A 22,886-nucleotide genomic window follows, 5' to 3' on the forward strand; every position below is an offset into this window, starting at 1 on the left:
TTTGTGATCAGATCTCGCTTCTTGAGTTCTTCAACCAACATATTCTGATGAATTTTCCATTTTTATATCTCCATTGACTCCTTCTTTTCTGCCTTCCATTCATCCAGTTGGGTTTTGATTCCTGAATCTACTTTTACAAGCATCTTTTTGTCTCTCACAAAATTCATGCAATGATCTTAATGGGTGCAGAGTAGAAGTAGAAGCTGGTTCTTTTTACTCACAAAAGGCAAATACTTAAAACTTCCCTGAAGATTCTTGAACTCCCTTCCAGCATTTTTATTTCAACATTTAAGCTGAAACTGTTCTATAATTTGGACAGACATAAATGACCAAACCCATGATTGAGTTCAGTGATTTGATGCTTGCACTCCTGTCACTGAATGGATAAGTATTTGTCCTATTTTAGAACCTTGAATGCAAATCTGAAGCATGTACAAAATAGTACTATCTTTCAGATGAGTCATTAACTCAAGGTCCTGAGGTGAGTTAAGATATTCCTTCGGACTATTTCAAAGAGGAGTAAGAGATTTCTCCCATGTTTTGTTTTTGGTGCCATTGATCTCCCTTTGCTACTACTGTGGAATTATCTTGTTGTGTGATTATTTCACTGTTATTTGGGACCTGACTACATTGAAAACAACTACTACATTTCTTTCATTTCAGTAGTACTTGTGTTTCAAAATGACTTCCGCATTTCTGTATTACAATGGTGCCCACCTTTTAAAGGTGGCTGAAAAGTGTTTTGATTAATGTTCAATTTGTGAATGGTGTTTCTTTGTGCAGATCTTCATGGCATGCCACTTTGTCTTTGAGAAAGAAGTTGATATTTCTTTATCTATATTGAATCCCCAGTAACCATATGGCTTATTAAACTTGATATTTAAATCCTTTGATTTTTTAAAAAGTGTGTATTAAGTAGATGCAATCCTTCCTGTTTATAAAATTGACAAAAGTACTATGCAATCTTTAAAACACTATTTCTATTACTTTGCACTTTTCATAAATTACTGAAAATGATAAAACTTTTCAAATAGATTTAATTTGGATAAATTAACGTTTCACTTAAAAATAGACCATAAAATATAGAAGCAGAATTAGGCCATTTGACCCATCGAGCCTGCTCCACCATTTCATCCATTTTTCCTCTTGTTCCCCAATCTTCTGTATCCCTTCTTGCTCTGACTAATCAAAAATATATTAACATCTGCCTTAAATATATATTAAAAACGGGCTCCACAGCTGCCTCTGGCAAAGAATTCTACAGGTTCACCACTCTCTGGCTAAAGAAATTCTTCTTTGTCTCCATTCTAAAAGTATGCCCCTCTATTCTGAAGCTGTGTCCTCATGTCTTAGACTCTCCCACCACAGGAAATGTCCTCTCCATATCCACTTTATCAAGGCCTTTCACCATTTGGTAGGTTTCAATGAGGTCATCCCTCAGTCTTCTGAATTTCAGTGAATACAGGCCCAGAGCCATCAAACACACTTCATATGACAAGCCATTCAGAAATGTTTTTCTGTTTTGTCTTTCAGATGGAATGAGTATTGCAGGGCTGCCTATGTCAAGTCCTTTTCGACAGAATGGTAAACTTGGCTCAGATAGCAAATCTACTATCTTCAATTCAGCTGACACTAACAGTAAAAGTGAATACAATCATATCAAGGTATGATCCAGTTTCTGAAATATTAAGTGCAATAGTCTGGATGAATGTGGTACTTAGCATAAGTATGCACTGTGATGTCTTGAGAAATTGTGGATTGGGATTTCATGGGATCATTGGAGGTACAGAAACAGGCTCTTTGGCCCACCACATCTATGTTGAGATTAAATACCATACTGATTAGAATCATGTTTAATATCACTGGCATATGTCATGAAATTTGTTATTTTTGAGGCAGCAATACGTTAAAACTGTAAATTTATATATACTATATAGTAAACAAATAAGTAGTGCAAAAACAGTTGAAGTAGTGTTTATGGGTTCAATGTCCATTCAGAAATCTGATAGTAGAGGTAAAGAAGCTATTTCTGAATCATTGAGTGTGTGCCTTTTGGCTTCTGTACCTCCTTCCTAATGGTAGCAATGAAAACAGTGCGTGTCCTGGCGATGGGTTTCTTTAATGATGGATACTGCCTTTTAGATCTATTGCGCCTTGAAAATGTCCTGGGTAGTGGGGGCTAGTACTCATGATGGAGCTGGCTGAGCTGACAACTTTCTGCAGCTTCTTTCAATCCTGTGCATTAGCCTCCCCCTCCCCTCAAACACCCGACAGTGATGTAGCCAGTTAAAACATTCTTCACTGTACATCTGTAGAAATGTGTGAGAGTCTTTGGTGACATCCCAAATCTCCTCAAACTCCTCATGAAATATAGCTGCTGCTGTGCTTTCTTTGTAATTACGTTTATATGTTGGGCCCAAGTTAGATCCTCAGAGATGTTCACACCCAGAAAGTTGAAATTGCTCACCCTCTCCACTTCTGATCCCTCTATGAGGACTGATGTGTGTGCTCTCTTCTTACCATTTCTGAAGTCCACAATCAGTTCTTTGGTCTCACTGATGTTGAGTGCAGAGTTGTTGCTGTGACACCACTCAACTGGCTGTTATATCTCTCTCCTGTATGCCTTCTCATTAACATCTGAAATTCTGCCAATGATAGTTTTGTCATCAGTAAACTTATAGATGGCATTTGAGCTGTGTTTAACCGTACAGTCATAGCTGTAGAGAGTAATGCAATGGGCTAAGTGCACATTTTTGAGGCATGTCAGTGTTGGATTATCAATGAGATGGAGATGTTATTTCCAATCTGCACAGATTCTAGTCTTCTGGTGAGGAAGTCGAGGACCCAGTTGCAGAGGAAGGTACGAAGGCCCAGGTTCCGGAGCTTTTCAATCAGAATTGGAGGAATGATTGTGTTAAATGCTGAGCTGTAGTCAATAGACAGCATTCTGACCTAAGTATTAGTATTGCCCAGATGATCCAAGGCACCATGAAAGGTCAATGAGCTTGCACCTGCTGTAGACCTATTATAGTGATAGGCAAATTGCAGTGGGTCCAGGTCCATGCTGAGACAGGAGTTGTTTCTCGCCATGACCAATCTTTCAGAGCATTTCATCACTATAGGTGTGAGTGCGAGTGGATAACAGTCATTAAGGCAGCTCAGACTGCTCTTTTTGAGCTCTTTTAAAGCTGGTGGGTACTTCTGACTGTAGCTATCAGAGATTGAGAAGGTCTTTGAACACACCTACCTGTTGGTTGGCACAGGTTTTCAAAGCCCTGTCAGGTACTCCAGCCTGTTGCTTTACAAGGGTTCACCCTCTTGAAGGATAATCTGGCATTGACCTCTGAGATAAAGATCACAGGGTTACTGAGAGCTGCAGGAGTCCTCATAGCTGTAGTTTTATTCACCCTTTCAAAGCATGCTTAAAAAGCATTGAGTTCATCTGGGACTGAAGCATCACTGCCATTCTTGATGTCAGGTTTTGCTTTGTAGGAAGTAATGGTCTGCAAGCCTTGCTAGTGTTGACATGCATCTGATTCTGCTCTCAACTTGATTTGGAATTGTTACTTTGCTCTTGAGATAGCAAAGATACATAAGTTGTACCTGTCTTGTATTGTCTTGATTTTATTTACCAGAGACTGTATGTTTGCCAGAAGAGTATGTCAGTATTGAGAGTTGAAAGCAACACTTCCTTAAATTAAGTTTTAAACCAGAGTGGCGTCCTCTCTTCCACTGTCTTAAAAGTCCATTTGAGTTTCGTTGACTTTGAATAGCAATAAAATTTTCAATCATGTTAAAACAATGTTACTTATTGTATAAACCATAGATGTAGCTGTGGTTTTCAGCTGTAGCAGTCTAAAATGGGAATATTTGATGATTGCGTCAGAGCTGCTCGCACAAGTTGCCCCCGAAAATATCAGCTCTTGGTCTGTAGTTACAAAGCCTTTGTGATTCAAATTTTCGGACTGATGCTGCTTGAATATCATGAGATTATCTGTGCCTCCACCACCTCAGGTAGTACATTCCAAATTGCAACAAGCATTGAATTGGGTGGTGGTGGGGGGGGGGGGGGGGGAACGGTGCTTGTTTTGCTAATCACCACAGAATCTTAGCATCAAATCTATGCCTTCAGGCTTTAGACATTTCTACCATGGGAAAAGTTTTTTTTAGTATCATACCCTCTACTTGCACTATACCTACAACTGTGAGGCTAAGCACACCTCTAAGACCATATTTAAGTTTGCTGATAACACCACTATCATTAACTGAATCAAAGGTGGTGACAAATCAGTATATTGGAGGGAGATTGAAACTGGGCTGAGTGGGCCACAACAACAACGTTTTACTCAATGTCAGCAAGACCAAGGAGCTGATTATCAACTATATTAGGAGGATCTGGAGGTCCCTGAGTTCGTCCTCATCAGAGGTTCAGAGGTGGAACTTTAAGGTGCAGAGGTGCAGATGGAGTTCAACCCGGAGAAGTGTGAGGTGGTACGCTTTGGAAGGACAAACTCCAAGGTAGAGTACAAAGTAAATGGCAGGATACTTGGTAGTGTGGAGGAGCAGAGGGATCTGGGGGTACATGTCCACAGATCTCTGATAGTTGCCTCACAGGTAGATAGGGTAGTTAAGAAAGCTCATGGGGTGTTAGCTTTCATCAGTCAAGGGATAGAGTTTAAGAGTCGTGAGGTAATGATGCAGCTCTATAAAACTCTGGTTAGGCCACACTTGGAGTACTGTGTCCAGTTCTGGTCGCATCACTATAGGAAGGATGTGGAAGCATTGGAAAGGGTACAGAGGAGATTTACCAGGATGCTGCTTGGTTTAGAGAGTTTGCATTATGATTAGAGATTAAAGGAGCTCGGGCTTTACTCTTTGGAGAGAAGGAGGATGAGAGGAGACATGATAGAGGTATACAAGATATTAAGAAGAATAGATAGGGTGGACAGCCAGCGCCTCTTCCCCAGGGCAGCACTGCTCAGTACAAGAGGACATGACTTTAAGGTAAAGGGAGGGAAGTTCAAGGGGGATATTAGAGGAAGGTTTTTCACTCAGAGAGTGGTTTGTGCTTGGACTGCACTGCCTGAGTTAGTGGTGGAGGCAGATGCACTAGTGAAATTTAAGAGACTACTGGACAGGTATATGGAGGAATTTAAGGTGGGGGGGGGGATATATGGAGGGCAGGGTTTAAAGGTTGGCACAACATTTTGGGCCAAAGAGCTTGTTCTGTGCTGTACTGTTCTGTGTTCTATGTTGAAATTCCTCATTAATCTCATTTCTGAAGATTTGTCCTGGGTCCCGCATGCAAGTGCCATTATAAAGAAAGCATGGCAGCACCTCTACTTTTATAGATGGTTGCAAAGATTTGGCATGTCATCTAAGATTTTGACAAACTTCTATAGGTGCACGGTGGAGAGTATATTGACTGGTTGCATCGCAGCCTGGTTAGAAACACCCATCAGTGAAATGTTCCCACAACCTGTGAACTCACTTTCAAGGACTTTTCATTTCATGCTTTCGATGTCTATTGTTTATTTATTGATTATATATTTTTTTGTATTTGCACAGCTTGTTGTCTTTTGCGCACTGAGTGCTTAAGTTGGTGCAGTCTTTCCTTGATTCTGTTATGGGTATTATAGATTTATTGAGTATGCTTGCAAGAAAATGTATCTCAGACTTGTAAATGGTGACATATATGTACTTTGTTAATAAATTTACTTTGAAGTTTGCATCTCTGGAAAAACAGGCATGTATTCTGCTTCAATTTCATACTGTCAAACCTGTTTGTGATTTTGCCATTGTTTAGAATTATTCACTCATGTATTTTATTTTATTGTTAAAAGTACTAAGCAAGGACTAGGAAAAATGGTAAAATTAATAATTTTGTTTATGTCTGTTATGTAGTTATTTATTATACTTAGCTTTGAAGGATATGACCTTCCTGAGAATACTCAGACCATTGCATCCAGTAGTGACTGTACTGTCCTCTAGTAATATTTTAAAATTAAAGAGAATTTCCTTGCCAACGGTCAAGGCATGGCTTAGTAGCAGTAAAGATAATGATTTAATATGTACACAGGAATTTGCAATACATTAGGTAGAGGAAGAATTTCTTTAGCCAGATGGTGGTGAATTTATGGAATTTGTTGTCTCAGAAACTGTGGAGGCCAAGTGATTAAGTGTATTTAAGGTGTAAGTTGATAGGTTCTTGATTGGTCAGGGTTTGAAAGATTATGGGGAAACATCAGGAGAATAGCATTGAGAGGGAATTGGATCAGTCAAGATGAGATGGCAGAGCGGCCTTGATGAGCCGAATGGCCCAATTCTGCTCCTATGTCTTATGTTCTTTAGAAAGCCACTCTTATTTTGATTTATTTTAAATTTGCTCTAATGAAGTGGACTTTCATCTAGGGGAGTTTAATGCTGCCAAATAAAGTCAATGTTTTAAATTTCTTTCCAGTAGGCAAAAAAATTAATCTGCTTGTTGAATTTTCAGCTGTTTATCTTGGACTGTTATTGTTGCCTTGGTGTTTTTTGCATTGCAGATCTAGTGCCAATGCACTGCACTGTTTTGTGCACTTTATGTTGTCCTATGTAGATCTGTAGTCCAGTGTAGTTTTTGTGTTGTTTTATGTAGTGTAGTGTAGCCTTGAGTTGTCTCACATAGTCTAGTGTAGTGTTATGTTGTTTCATGTAGCACCATGGTCCTGGAGGGATGTTGTTTCATTTTTACTGTGTACTGGACCTGCAGTTTATGGTCAAAATGATAATAAAAAGTGACTTACTTGACTTAATTATTGAAATATAACCTTAATACAGCTTCAGTGCCTCACATAAGCCTTGTCTTTTGGTACTGTTTTTGAGAAATTTTTGTAATATTTGTAAATCTGTCAGCTGTATTGCATCTACTGTATCACAATCTATTTTTGTACTTCGATGCGATCCCATGTTTGGGTGGTGGTGTCGGAGGTATTCAGATGAGCAACTGCAGTACATTTTATAAGTGTTGCGCACTGCAGTAGTGCTGTTTTAATGGATGAGGAAGTGTTTCATTAGGATAGCTGAATGATTGTTCTAATAATGTCAATCTTCATTGTTAGAATTTCAACTATGGAAACAAGGGGAGAACTTTCTATTCAACTCATTAGACTTGATAGAGTAATAAAACATAGTAACAGGTCCTTTGGCTTAAATCATCCATTTCGATCAAGATTCCCATCTTGATTTGTTTGCATTGGCTTATTTCCCTCTAAGCCTTACCTGTTAAAAAATCTTTTAAATGTTTCTGTATTTGCATCACTTATTTGCTCTTGCAGCTTGTTCCATAGAGTTATCTTACTCTGCCGAAGAAGTTGCCTCTTCAGTCCTTTTTAAATCTTTTCCTCACCTTAAACCTATGTCCTCTCATTTTTGATTTTTTCCTGAGAAAAAGATAGAGTGCACACACTCCATCTATGTCCTCTATAAATTTATACACCTCTATGAAGTTGCCCTTCAGTCTCCAATGCTCAAAGGAAGATCTAGCCTGCCCACCATCTCCCTGTAACTCAGACGCCTGGGTCCTGGCAATATTCTCTAAAGACTTCTTTGTACTCTTTCCCACTTTATGATGCCTTTTACAACAAGGTAGTCAAAATTGTACAAAGTCTTCCACCAATGTCTTATATTCTATCAGGTTGTAAATTGTGGAAAGGTTTTGTTGTGTTGCACCATTGCAGGATAACAGGTATGAAACCGTGTACCCTGATGCCTTCCCTGTCATTTTGGGGATTTTAACCAGGCCAGTTTGAAAAGGTTTCTAAATAATTGTTACTAACATATCACTTGTGGAGCAAGAGTTGCCAACATGCTGGACCACTGTTATATTGCCATCGAGCGCTTACCATGCCATCCCCTGTGCAAACTTTGTAAAGTATGATATCCTGGTTGTACTTCTATAGAAAGAGACTGAAGACCGCAGCAGCAGCAGTGAGGACCAAATGGTATGTTCAAGGGAAGAGCAGGAACACTTGTAGGACTGCTTTGAGTCGGTGGACTGGACTGTATTCGGGGATTCATCTTTGAGTCTGAATGAGTATGCCACGGTTGCCACTGACTTCATCAAAACCTGTGTGGATGAGTGTGTGGTTATGAGAACATACTTGTATATACCTGAATCGAAAGCCGTGGGTGAAGCAAGAGGTTTGTAGTTTTCTGAGGGCTAGATCTGTGGCATTCAAGTCTGGTGAAACAAGACTTTACAAGAAGACCAGGTACAACTTATGGAGGGCTATATCAAGAGCAAAGGAACAATTCTGAATGAGTTTGGAGGTGGGATTGGATGCACGTCAACTCTGGCTGATTTTGTAGGCCATTACTTCCTACAAACTGAAACCTAACATCATGAATGGGAGTGATATTTCAGTCCCAGATGAGCTCAATGCCTTTTATGCACACTTTGAAAGGGAGAATAAAATGACAGGTGAGGATCCCTGCAGCATCCTGTGTCCCTGTGATCTCTGTCTCAGGCCGATGTCAGATTGTCCTTCAAGAGGCTGAACCTTTGCAAGGCAGCAAGCCCTGATGGAGTACCTTGTAAGGCTCTGAAATTCAGTTTTTATTATTATGTATTGTAATGTATTGCTGCCACAAAACAACAAATTTTACTACATATGTCAGTGATTTCGGATTGCGATATTGCAGTTCAGTATGGATTGGTAATAACTTCTCTTCCTTGCTGGTAGTCAACACAGTCACACCTCAAGGATAGGAGCTTAGACCACTGATCCACTTTTACTACACTCATGATTACGTGGCTAAATACAGTTCAGAAGCCGTTTATAGATTTGCAAATGATACCGTTGCTAGTAAAATCACAGATGGTGACGAGGAAGTGTGCAGGTGTGAGTTGAATCGGCTGGTTGAGTAGTGTCACAACAACATTGTAGTCAACATTAGCAAGACTAAAGAATTGATTGTAGACTTCATGAAGGGGATGTCGGGAAAATGCATACTTGCACTGGTTGCCCTTATTGAGAGTTCAGTAGTTGAGAAGTGTTTGTACAGCTTAAAGTTCAGCATCTGAGAGATCCATCCTGGGCCCAATGTGCTGATGGAATTATGAAGAGTGCACATCAATGGGTCAAGTTCATTTGGAGTTTGTGGAGATTTGATATGTCATCAAAGACTTGAAAATTTCCTTATATACTGTGGTGACCAATCTGACTGGTTGCATCACAGTCAGATATGGAAGCTTCATGCACAGGATTGCAAAAGGTTGTAGAGTGTTGCTGTCTCAGCCTGCTCATTCATGCAACAGCCCTCCCCATTGTTGAGGGCATCTTCAGTTGAACTTTAATTGTCATTTAACCATACACGAATACCCATGAATATAGCCAAATGAAACAGCTTTACTCTGGGGTCAAGGTGCAGAACGGAGTACCAAAAGTCATACATAGCACAAGGCACATAGAGCATGTATAAGATTGCAACCGTATATGATATCAATAAAGTACTGTCACAGAAAAATAATATATAGTCCAAGTCCCTGAGTCCATGAATGTTGCAGCAGTCTGCATTCAAACACAATATTGCTTTTCTTCTGCTGAGCAAACACTGGGGACAACACCGACTCTGTGCCCCACCATCTCCGACACTCCTGTGGAACGTACGACTTCAGTGCCTTCCCTGGGTGACTTCAAACAGGCAATGCTATGGCTTGAGGCCTAGTCCTCGCTATGATCGAGGCCACACAGCTCCCCTTCTGTCTGCCCCTACCGTTTCCCAATAAACCAATGAATTGGACTTGCAGCGTTCCACACCATTAATGTCCAACAATGTCTTGCAATCATAAGAAAAGTGACTAAGATGACCACTTGCTGTTAGACTGCACACCATCCTTATGCACCCATTCCAGTACCTCTGACACATGCAGCAGCATGATCCACTCTGAGTCTAGCTTCTTCAGTTTCTCTGTCAATGAGCAACTTGCTGATGTGGCTCAAGAGGTGATGTCTTAAGAAGGAGGCATCTATCCTGAAGGACCTTATCCATATGGGATATGCCCTCTTCTCGTTATTGTCTTAAGGGAGGTGTTACTGGAGCTGACAACCTACACTCAACAATTCTGAAACAGCTATATTCATCTGCAATTAAGATGTCCTTAAATAAGAATACAATTTGAATGTGCAAAGTGACTTGCATGTATCTTGTGCTATGTCAACCAATTTTGTTGTCCATTAAATGTGCCTGAAATGTACTCTTTGTTGTAATACCAGCAGCCAGTTTGTATTCATAAAACAGCAAAATGATCTGGCTGGTTAATCAGTTGCTGCAGTATTGACTAGAGTATAAATATTGGCTAAGATATTTGAACTTCTGTCTGCAAGGGGGTTTCATAATATATTAGTAATTAAATTAAATATTAAACTCAGCTGAAAGATAAATAGCTCTTTAGAAAGATGATACACTTGGTAGTACAATACTTATATGGTTTTTGCACTGGAGTGTCAGTCTTGATTTTTTTTTGTGCTTGAGTCTCTAGAGTCGAATTTGAATCCACAATCTTGTAAATCAGAGCAAGAAATATTTCCAAGTAAGCTTTAGTTAACAGTTTCATGAGGCTAAATTTTGATGGGGAAATGAAGAATAATAAAATAATATAGATAAGTGCAACTTATGAAGGGAATTAAATAGTCTTTTCGTGCTCACAATCTTCATCAAGCAAATGGGAAGTTAACTGATCATTGAATGTCTTTCACATAAGCTATATTTGTTGTGTTCTGCAATGTCAAAGGAAATGTACTTTGAGGTAATTTTTAAAATAATTTGCAACAGCTTAATCACATTTAATAGTGAAAATTGAATTTACTTTGCCTATAATTGTGTTTAACAAAATCATGCTTCAAGTGGTTCGGAAAGATTCAATCCTTTAATAGGTAATTTGACACATGTCTTTAAAATTGAACTCTCTTTCCCATCAAGAAGTCGAGAGTGCATGACCAGAATTTGGCTTATTTGATAAAATGTCAGCTTTTATCTATGAGGTGGATGATTATGTTATGACTGATGGATTGGTGTGTCAGTTGCATATAAATGAAAAGCCATTCCTCAAGTATTCAATAATGATTTTTTTTCACTTGCTAAAATCTAAATAGATTCTATTTATGAGCTTCTAAGAAGCATTGCTGATGCTAGAAAGTGCCATTAATTCTCTGAGAGGTAGCTTGGTGAAAATGTGACATAGATTTTGATCCTTTTTAATTGAATGTTTGGTTTTGATTTTTTTCCACAAGCATAATAGGCAATCTAAATTATTCATCTAAAATATGTAGAAATCTGCAGAGAATTTTCATAATTTATTGAGAATGTAATTAGAATTGAAAAATATTATTTCTGCATTCATTTGTTTACCCATTAATAACATTGTAATTATTTCCTCACATAAGGCCTTAATGTCTTGGTGGGAAATGTTAAAAACATTCTTGATTCTGTTAACAAATACTTATAGCTCTTTGCAGTAATATGGAGGAATTGCAGGCTTGATGATTAAAAAGCAATTCCCATTTCCAGCTTGGCATCACTGATTATAGAAAACAATGCTATTAACAATCAAAAAGATTCATTGGGCAACAAAAGATAGGACTGTTTTCTTGCAAAGAAGATGTAAAATCTGTGGCTACATTTACCTACACCAATATAGTTCTTGAGGGCATCAGTGTTATTCTGCAACATTAGAAGTTTCTCATGATTTTGGGAGATCAAATAAAGATATAAAGTTCAAAGTAAATTTTATTATCAAAGTACATATATGTCACCATATACAGCCCTTAGATCCATTTTCTTGTGGGCATACTCAGCAAATCTGTAGAATAGTTAACTATAGCAGGGTCAATGAAAGATTAACCAATGTGAAGAAGACAACAAACTGTGCAAATGCAAATAAAAGTAAATAGCAACAAATAGCAATAAATAACGAAAGCATGAGTTATGAAACAGAGTCCTTAAAAGTGAGATGCTTGGTGTGGGAACATTTAAATTATGGAGTAAGTGAGTATAGTTATCCCCTTTTATTTATATGAATATGAAAAGGGGAAATTTATGATAAAATGTTGTCAACATTAAAGCAACAGGAGTGCATTCTTAATTTGAAAAATTGCTTTGCATTCTAGAGCAGTATCAAAATGTGTTTATTGTTTAAGATTCTCTGACCAAAATCTGTAAAACACCAGTTTGATTAGGACAACATGGATATTTCTGGTTTTTACTTTGCCCAAATGAGAAACCTTGTATAGAAAATACAAATACAGGTGGCCCCTGTTTTCTGAACGTTCACTTTACGACAGCTCGCTGTTATGTAAGACCTAAATTAGTACCTGTTTTCGCTAACCAAAGAGGATTTTCACTTTTATGAAAAAAAGGTGCACACTTTATACGTGTGTTTATCCCAAGAAAGACTATCATGACCGTGAAGCCTTGTGCAGGCAGTTGTGTGTGCATGTGTGTATGTGCGTAGGTGTGTATGTGCGCAGGTGTGTTTTTTTTCCTCCAAATCGATTTTGGCTCACTGTCCGCCCCATTCTGATAAGTGAAACGACACCGTGCATACAATATTTCTACTTTATATAAGCTGTATATTTATCATACCATTCCTGCTTTTACTATATGTTCATGTTATTTTAGGTTTTATGTGTTATTTGGTATGAATTTGTGGGTTATTTTTTAGGTCTGGGAACGCTCAAAATTTTCCCCATATAAATTAATGGTAATTGCTTCTTTGCTTTACGGCATTTCGGCTTACAAATGGTTTCACAGGATCGCTCTACCTTCAGATAGCAGGGGAAACCTGTATATAACAAAAAATGATGAACTCGTAGTGTTTGCAGGAAAACATTCTCTTGCCCTCCTGAATCAAAGTCCTTCTACTGCTATTGGGAAATATTTCCTGCAGTCTTTCCTATTGAAATCCCTCTTGTAATTTTATATACTCAAATCTTGTCCCCTCTTAACTTTTTCTGCTCCAGGAAAACAGAGCTAGCCTAGAACACAGAACACTACAGCAGAAAACAAGGTCTTTGTTTAGCCCATGATATCTGTGCCAGCAGGATACCAGTTTGATCAAACCCCATCTATAGGGGCGTAGCAATAAGCATGGCACTATTATAGCTCGGGGCATCATAGTTCAATTCCAGTGCCCTCGATAAGAAAGTTTGTACTTACTTCCCAAGAACATGGGTTTCCTCTGGGTGTTGTCGTTTCTTTCCACAGTACAAAGACGTACCAGTTAGTAGGTTAATTAGTCATTGTAAATTGTGCTGTGATTAGGCTAAAGTTAAATTATCAGGTTGTGATTTAATTGGGTGGAATGGTTTGGTGGGCTGAAAAGGCCTCTTCTGCATTGTATCTCAAAATAAATTTTTAAAAATCTGCCTGGACATAGTCTAATTTTCTCCATTCTTTATCTATTCATATGCCTGTTTAAATGTAACTTAAATATCACTATTGTACCTGCTTCCAGTACCTCCCATGTTGGTGTATTTCAGGCACTGATTATTCTCTGTAATAATTGAAACATGGATTGTGTATCTCTTTTTAACTTTTTGCCTCTTACCTTAAATCTATTGCCTCCAGTATTTTGTTCACCCTGGGTGTAAAAGATTTATTTATCCAATCTATGCTTCTCAAAATTTTGCAAGCATTTGCAGCCCATTTTACTAAAATATCTGTATCACCTTGTATCCTTGTTGACCTCCTCACTATCAACAGCACCGCCATTCTTTGTGTCATCTGTGAATTTACAATGCCACCAATCTTACTGTTTGTGATTAAAGCAGGGAATGCTGGAGATACTCATCAGGCTAATTAGTACCTATGGAGCAAGAAGCAGTTAATGTTTTAGGTTGTGACATTTTGTCAGAACTTATATTTCAAAGATATATTGTAATTTTTTTGCTTTTTTTTAAACAAGGGCATCATTCCGTCATTTGCCAAGGAAATGCAGTTAAAACAGAATCCAGATTGTTACATCATCTCAGCCTGCAGATGGGGCACACACTCCATTTCAAGTCAATTCATGACGGGTAATTTTGTGTTAATTTAATCATGTTCATGAAACATGATTAAATTAGCACAAAATTACCCACCATTAATTATGAATATTTGCTGTAAATGAGTGACTTTTTTTTCACTGCTATACTTCAAATTATTAGTTCAAAATTCTCAACAAAGATACCTTTTATCAATTTCAATTCAATGCTTGTAATGCTGGGTATAAAGAATAAATAGGAAAGGGATCCAACCATTTAGGCTTATTAAGATATATGAATGGTATTTGATTGAAAGAGAAGGCTTATTTTGTTAGATAGAATAATGAGGATTGGGAAATAAAGAACATGAAGATTGAAAAAAATTCAGAAACTGACAAAAGATAGCTGAACATTGAAAAAGGGAGGAAATAGAACAAGTATTTTAAGAGTATTACAGAGAAAATTATTAAAAGTAGATATTGGCCCCTGAGAAGCTGAGGCAGTGGAATTAATAATGATGAGCTTGTGAGAGAAATATAATCATAAAGACATAACAAATAAGTACTTGGTAAATGATTGGGGCTTTGAGGCCAACAGATACCTGTATCTGATAGAGCCTCTATTCCAGAATTCAAAATCAAGTGATTGCAACGATGATAGATGCTTTGGTTTTGATTTTCAAAAAACGTTTGCTCCTGAGATGGCTTCAGGTGATTGGAAAGGTGCAAGTGTAACTCTGCTGTTCAAGAAAGGATGGAGAGATGAAATGGATGGTAAGTCTTTTTCAATATGGTAGGGGAGTGTAAAGCTGCGGGGGGAGGCTATGTTTTATGGTGTGAGGAGAAAGGTTTAAGAGGGACTTGAGGGGTAACATTTTTTACACTGTGTGGTGATATACAGAATAAGCTGCCAGATGAAGTGATTCAAGCAGAATAGTATTTAAGAAGCAATTGGATAGGCATGAGGAAGGGTGGGACGGAGGGATATGGGCCAAATATAGGAAATTGGGACTAGCTGGGTGGATAATGTCAGCACAGACTGGTTGGATTGAAGGATATGTATCCATTCTGTATTGCTCACTGACCCTGAGCTAAAGTAAACAACTAGTTCTTTGACGTTACTTGAAGAGGCAATGGTTGAGTTTGTTTTTCAAGGAGCAACAACAATTCAGCAGGAAAATATAAAATCAAGCAGCTTAAATATTTAATGTGATGGAAATTGTATGTGCTGTGTTGATTAGAATTCTTTAAGGATGAGACTGACAAGGGAAATGCTTCAAGGTTGTTCTGAAAACCTTAGGAGAAAATGTAACGTTCTCAATGGAAATCCTTTAATTTGGTAAATGTATATCATCTGGGATAGCACTGAGAATTTCAGATCTCTGATACAGTACAGAATCTGAGTGAAAGTGGTGGATGAAACAGGTCACTTGCAGTACTATCTGCCCACTAATCTGTCAAGCACCATTTTCTCCACATTGGTCTTGTCAGTCATCTTGTAACCTTAAGAAATGGGCTGAAGATGACTTGCTTTATCTCTAGGAAGAGCTAGGATAGTGGATGAAAGTAGATCAGTAGATCACATGCATTTAGATTTTAAAAAGACATTCTACAAAGTGTGTGAATTAATAATACATTTGAAGAACAAGCAAGATATGGTAGAACAAATACACTCTTCTTGGGCTTCTAGCCGGGTACAGTTAATGATCGTGAGGACGGACCAGTCAGGAGGGACAGATGACAGGGGTATAAATATCACTGGACTAGACATACCCAGGCATCTTCCTGATGAAGATTGCAGAGTTTGTCATCAAGTGTTGGTTAAAATTGATACCTGTATCCGGCTGGAAGCCCAGGAAGAGTTTATTTGTGACACATGCCAGGAAAGCACTAGACTTTGCCTATTGCTTGGTGGCTGGTGCCAGGGTCGAAGCGCTCGGCAGAGATGGTGCTTGGTGTTGGAGGGCTGGTCGGAGGCTCAAAGTTTTCGGACAGACTTGGAGTTGGCTGTGGTTTGGGCTCCCAAAGTGCTGTATCGGCAAGCTGCGGCGCTGGTGGTTCATGGCAGGAAGAGTTTTTCTTCCTTCTACCGTCTGCGTGAGATGATGGGTTGTCGGGGTTTTGAGATTTCTTTTAAACCGTGCCATGGACTGCTCTTTATCAGATAATGGTATTGCTTTGCCCTGTTGAAACTATGTGTTATAATTATGTGGTCTTTATTAGTTAGTCTTTTATCAATTATGGTATTGTCTGCACTGTTGAAACTATATGTTAACTATAACTATATGTAACTATGTGGTTTTGTGTAGGTCTTGTTGCTTTAGTTTTGTCTGATGGGTTTGTAGTTCCTTTCCGGGGAATGTGCTAAGATGGTAGCGTGATATTGATACACAGCAGCCTCTCCGGACTCTGGATTGGGGATTACCAAACGTTATGTGGTTTTTCTTGTGTGGGCTGTTTTGTGCTTTTTCATGATAGCATTCCAGAGAATGTTGTCTCATTTTTTAACTGCATTGCATTTGTGGTTTATAAATGAAAATAAGCTGAATCTGAATCTGAATCTGAGATCTATTTTCAAAATATGATAAGGTTTTTAAAAAATGCAGAAAATGGATAAGTGGGTATTTTTCAGGTTGACAAGTGACACTGGGGGAAGAGAAGGCAATTCTTTAGACTTTAGAGAAATGTTCAAAATTTTAGAAGAGTCTCTGTATCTAAGGTCAATGCAGCTGGAAATGTGCACCAAGACATTCTTTATGATTTATTTTAGTTGTCTGCAATCTCTTAGAATTCCAGTGGCAAAAAGTGTAACTGTACCATATTTGGGGAAGCAAATGCAAAGTATTACATTTTCCTGCCTGCTATCTAGTTTGTGCTGACTAGAGGGCCCTAGAAATCAGAGGCCAAAACAGTGAAATCAAAGTCAAGTTTATTGTTTTATGCACAAGTATGTCTATGCACAGGTGTAATGAAAAACATTGCAGCAGCATTACAGGCACATAGAATCAATAAGATTTATTCACAAGGGAAACATAAACCTAAATTATATATGATTTTTTTTAACAAGAAAAGACAATTAGAACAAAAAATATTAAGAGCAAACGCGAGGGAATCTGCAGATGCTAGAAATTCAAACAACACACACAAAACGCTGGTGGAACACAGCAGGCCAGGCAGCATCAATCAGGAGAAGCACTGTTGATGTTTTGGGCCAAGATCCTTCCTCAGGAGTGTAAAGTGGTCGTTGTGTTGCTAAACTGTAGTGATTGGGATTTTGAAATTTGGTTCAAAAACTGAATATCAAGAAAATGAAAACATTTAGTGTGTAAGGAACCTTTAGTTGCTGTGTGAAATTTAGCAAATAAATACATTACGTTAACAACTCTGGCATGAAAATTTAGTGATGGAAGAATATTTTGCTGATAGTTTCAGGAAATAATAGACCTACATTCTTAGCTTTTAAGTATATTCATTATTAGATATACATTACTACCTTCTGTAAATATCCCAGCTGTGATCAGGATCTTGCGTGATGACAAGCAACTGATGTGCTATTAATACAATAATTGTTTTCAGCTGGTATCTTCAGACTAATAGCTCAATATATGAAGAGTGAAATATTGCGGCAGTGATAAATTTAGAGTTTGCTTTTGGCATGCTGTGGGTGTTCTGTATATACAAGTCAACACAATTTGTCACAGAGCTGAGATGCATTGAGACATATTATGCCCACCCTAAAAATTATATTCCAACTAAAAACCAAACAAAATGTTTCTATCTTGACAGCCACATCTTTAAATACATGGGTTTTGCTCATATTTTCCCCAGGGAACTGCATCAATTTATGCTAGGATTGAAAATCTGTTTGGTATATTTAGTTAATAAAATTGAGAGTCTGGCAAACCAATTTGAAGGTGAAAGGAAATTTACTGGTTGAGAATTTTGAGCTCAAAATTTGTCAGTTGTGAATTTCACTGGAATTATTTAAGGTATGTGAATACAAATGGATTGATTAGGAAAATTATAGCTAGTGTTTATGGGCTTTAGTATATGTTTACTGTGAGGTCATTCAATGATTTGGAACTTGGATGCTGAAAAGTTTGAACAGGTTGGGCTTGAATCCAGTGGATTTCAACTTTAGTGAAATAGAGGAGAGGTGTGTTTGGGAAGGGTTTACTGGAGTGAAGAAGTCAAGGTGTTCGATGAAATGAAAAGATACAGACTGACGTACTTTATTGATCCCGAGGGAAATTGGGTTTCGTTACAGTCGCACCAACCAAGAATAGTGTAGAAATATAGCAATATAAAACCACAAATAATTAAATAATAAGTAAATTATGCCAAGTGAAAATAAGTCCGGGACCAGCCTATTGGCTCAGGGTGTCTGACTCTCCAAGGGAGAAGTTGTAAAGTTTGATGGCCACAGGCAGGAATGACTTCCTATGACGCAGAAGGAATGTCCATGAGGAAGGTTTAAAGTTTAAAATAAATTTATTATCAAAGTACATTCCGTATATGTCACTATATACAACCCTAGGATTCATTTTCTTGTGGGCATACACAGTGAATCAAAGAAACACAATGAAATCAATGATGGATCACATCCAACAGGATGGACAAATGACATATGTGCAAAAGACGAACTGTATAAGTACAAAAGAAAAAAAATTATTAAAAACATGAGATGAAGAGTCGTTGAAAGTGAGTCCATATATTGTGGGAACATGTCAGTGTTGGGGCAGGTGAAGTTATCCCCTCTGTTGGTTGAGGGGTAATAACTGTTGATGAACCTGGTGGTATGGGTCCTAAGGCTCCTGCACCGCCTTTCTGATGGCAACAATGAGATGAGAGTATAGCATGGATGGTGAAGTTCCTTGATAATGTTTGCTACTTTCCGTGACAGCACTCCTTGGAAAACTGTTCAGTGGTGGGGAGGGCTTTACTTGTGATGGACTGAACTGTATCTACTTTTTCCATTCAAGGGCATTGGTGTTTCCATATCAGGCCATGTTGCAAACTGTCAATATACTCTCCACCACGCATCTTTCGAAGTATGTTGAAGTCTTAGATGTAATGCTGAATCTTAGCAAACTTCAAAAGAAGTAGAGGCACTTCTGCGCTTTCTTTGCAATTGCACTTATGCATTGGGTCCAGGACAGATCCTCTGAAATGATAACACTGTGGAATTAAAAGTTGTTGACCCTCTTCACCTCTGATCCTTTGCTGAGAATTGACTGATAGAATCCAGTTTCCTCCTCTTCCTGACAACAATAATGTTGCTGACAGTGAGTAAGAGGTTGTTGTTGTGGTACCACTCATCCAGATTTTCAGTCTCCCTCCTATATGCTGATTCTTCACCATCTCTGATTCGGACAATGACACTGGTGTCATCAGCAAACCCAAATATGGCATTGGAGTTGTGCTTAACCTCACAGTCATATGTATAAAATGAGTAGAGACGGGAGCAAAGCACACAGCCTTGAGGTGCACCTGTGTTGATAGAGTTTATGAAAGAGATGTTTTTGCCAGTCTGGATTGACACTGGTCTGCAAGTGAGGAAATTGAGGACCCAATTGCACAAAGTATTGAGGCCAATGTCTTGAAGCTTGTTGATTTGTTTTGAGGAGATGTAAGTATGAACTGCAGGTGATGATGAGCATCCTGATGTATGCATTTTTGCTATCCATACGTTCCAGGTTTGAGTGAAGAGCCAATAAAATGACAACTGCCATGGACCAATTGTGATGGTAGGCAAATTGGAGTAGATCCATGTTGTCTCTCAGGGAGGGGTTAATATGTTTCATTGCCAATCTCTCAAAGCACTTCATCACAGTTGATGTAAGTGCTGCTGTATGAAAATCATTGTGGCAGGTTACCTCATTCTTCTTCGGCACTGTATAGCTAAAGCCTGCTTGAAGCAAGTGGGTACCTCAGAATGCCGAAGCAAGAGGTTAAAGATATTGTGAAGCACTTCGGCAGACTGATCAGCACAGGTCTTTAGTACTTAGCCATCTGGACCAGTTGCTTTCCATGGGTTCACCTTCCTTGAAGGATGCGGTCACGTTGGCCTTAGAGACTGAAATCATACTGTCATCAGTGGCTTTTGGAGTTCGTGAAGGATCCTCCAAATTTTTACAGTCAAGGTGAGCATAGAAGGCATAAAGCTCATTTGGGAACAACTTTGTAAAAGATAAAACTGAGACTAGGAGACTGAGGTCCTTTAACACCTGCTGGACGATGCTGAGGATGTTCTATGAGTCTGTGATGGCCAGTGCTATCATGTTTGCTGTTGTGTGCAGGGGCAGCAGGCTGAGGGTAGCAGACACCAACAGAATCAACAAACTCATTTCTAAGGCCAGTGATGTTGTGGGGGTGGAACTGGACTCTCTGATGGTGGTGTCTGAAAAGAGGATGCTGTCTAAGTTGCATGCCATCTTGGACAATGTCTCCCATCCACTCCATAATGTACTGGTTATGCACGGGAGTACATTCAGCCAGAGACTCATTCCACCAAGATGCAACATCATAGAAAGTAATTCCTGCCTGTGGCCATCAAACTTTACAACTCCTCCCTCAGAGTGTCAGACACCCTGAGCCAATAGGCTGGTCCTGGACTAATTTCCACTTGGTATAATTTACTTATTATTATTTAATTATTTATTTATGGTTTTATATTGCTATATTTCTACACTATTCTTGGTTGGTGCGACTGTAACAAAACCCAATTTCCCTTGGGATAAATAAAGTATGTCTGTCTGTCTGTAGCAGCATTCAAGTCCTGCCACAGCTGTTCAGTGTTTCAAGTTTGGTTAGGAATGCCCACTTTGCACGTGAAATGTTTTTCTGGAGATTGTACCTGGAGCTCTCATATCTTGGTCATTAGACCCAAATAACACTGATCTGGCCCTCACTGTAGATCTCATGGTCATCCAGGGCTTCTGGCTGGGAAGGACTCTGAATGATCTTGTGAGGACACACACATCTATAACTATATGTATGAAGTCCAGGACAACTGCTGTGTATTTGTTCAGATCCTCTGAGTATTTGAACGTGGCCCAGTTCACTGACTCAAAGCAATCCCATTGCTACTCCTCTGCCTCCTGCAATCACCTCTGTGGAGTACTTTTAAAGATATTCCTTTAAAACAGCATGATAAGGTTATGTGTTGATAAAAAATAGTATTAATTTACACTTAATTATATGTCCAGAATTAAATTAACCTATGGGCCCTTTCCAATTGTTTCAAAGGTCTACTGGAAAATTGTTTCTGGAGTTCTACTTAAAAAATAAATAAAGTGCCAGATTTGTAAGCTACCTGATTCTATTTCACTCCTGTGCCAACAGAAGCTTAAAATAGACTTGCTGTTATTCAAAATAAAGACCAAACACATTATTTTATGTAGCATCAGCTTAGAGCTCAGACTGCCTTGTTAAGTTTGATATATAGGTTCAGTCATTGAAAACTCAAGATACAGCTTGATTTAAAATATTTGTTGAAGTGTGATAGACATTTCAAGTCATGCGTTTTAATACTTTATGCTAGTCTTTATTAAACCAAAACAAATGTTTGCTTGTTCTGTATGGATTGGGGATGGGAAGGGAATGGTTTAGACTAGAGTTCCAGAGGTATGGGAACCAGAGTGCCTGAGCAGATAGTGGAGTGCTTGTGGGGAAAGATGTTTTTAAGCTTACATACAAAGTCAGAAATTGAACGATTTAGCATGGTGGGACTAATATTCTGAGTTGTGTATATTATAATGTAAGAATTACTTTAGGAAAGCCGAATGAGCTTAGGGCATGGATCAACAAATGGAATTATGACATGGTAGCCTTTAATGAGACTTTGTTGCAGGAGGGGCAGGACTGGCAGCTTCAGGGTTCCATTGCTTTAGACATGATAGAGCAGGTGTGATTTAGGGAGAGGGGTGGCATTACTAGTTAGATAAAATATCATGGCGGTGCTCAGGCAGGACAGAGTGGAGAGCTTGCCTACTTGAGGCTATAAGGGTGGAATTGAGGAATAAGAAAGGGATGACCACGTTATTAGGATTATGTTACGATCACCCAACAGTCTATGGGATTTAGAGAAGCAAAATTATTGAGAGATCACAGACTGTTTCAAGAAACATAAGGTTGTGATAGTAGGTGATTTAAAATGTCCTAATGTTATCTGGGAATTCCCTACTGTAAAAGAGCTGCTGGGATAAAGTTTGCCAAATGTGTTCAGGAAAATTTCCTTAATCAAAACATGGAGGTCCCAACTAGAGAGAGTGTGGTACTAGATCTCCTAGAAGGGAATGAACTGGTAGGTGATTGATGTTTGTGTAGGCAAATACTTAACATTTAGTGATCATAATGTCAGTAGTTTCAAGATAATTATGGAGAAGGATAGATCTGGTCCTCGGGTTGAGATCCTGTTGGAGAAAGGATCTGGCAGGTGTGGATTGGGATAGGTTGTTTTTTGGCAAAGGTATATTTGGGAAGTGGGAGGCTTTCAAAAATGAAATTTTGTTATCCTGTCAGAATAAAAGGCGAGGATAACATGTTTAGGGATCCTTGGTTTTCGAGAGATATTGATGCCCTGGTTAAGAAAACTGAGGTACATTGCAGGTATAGGCAGAAAGGAGCATGTGAGTATAAGAAATGCAAGGGAACACTTAAATAAGGAAATCAAGAGGGCTTTAGAGAAAACTGAAGGAGAACTCCAGGGGCTTCTACAGATATATTAAGAGCAAATGAATAGCAAGGGACAAAATTGGTCCTCTGGTCAATCAAAGTCGTCATCTATGCATGCTGCTGAAAGAGATGGGGGATAACTTAAGAGGATTTTTTGCATCTGTATTTACACTGGAGATGGACACAGATCCTATAGAAGTGAGGCAAA

General features: G+C 38.7%; 1 protein-coding gene across 8 annotated transcripts in view; it reads left to right on the forward strand.

Moving 5' to 3' along the window:
• The window catches only part of trappc9 (trafficking protein particle complex subunit 9), a 551,561-nt gene that overhangs the window by 194,884 nt on the left and 333,791 nt on the right, over nt 1-22,886 (forward strand). For all 8 annotated transcript variants that reach the window (XM_059979921.1, XM_059979908.1, XM_059979899.1 and 5 more), the window contains one exon: nt 1,534-1,664. In XM_059979921.1, coding sequence (XP_059835904.1) covers nt 1,534-1,664 — 131 coding nt within the window. The remainder of the gene's footprint in view (nt 1-1,533; nt 1,665-22,886) is intronic.

Source organism: Hypanus sabinus, chromosome 1 (genome assembly GCF_030144855.1).
Source record: "Hypanus sabinus isolate sHypSab1 chromosome 1, sHypSab1.hap1, whole genome shotgun sequence".
Lineage (NCBI taxonomy): Eukaryota > Metazoa > Chordata > Chondrichthyes > Myliobatiformes > Dasyatidae > Hypanus > Hypanus sabinus.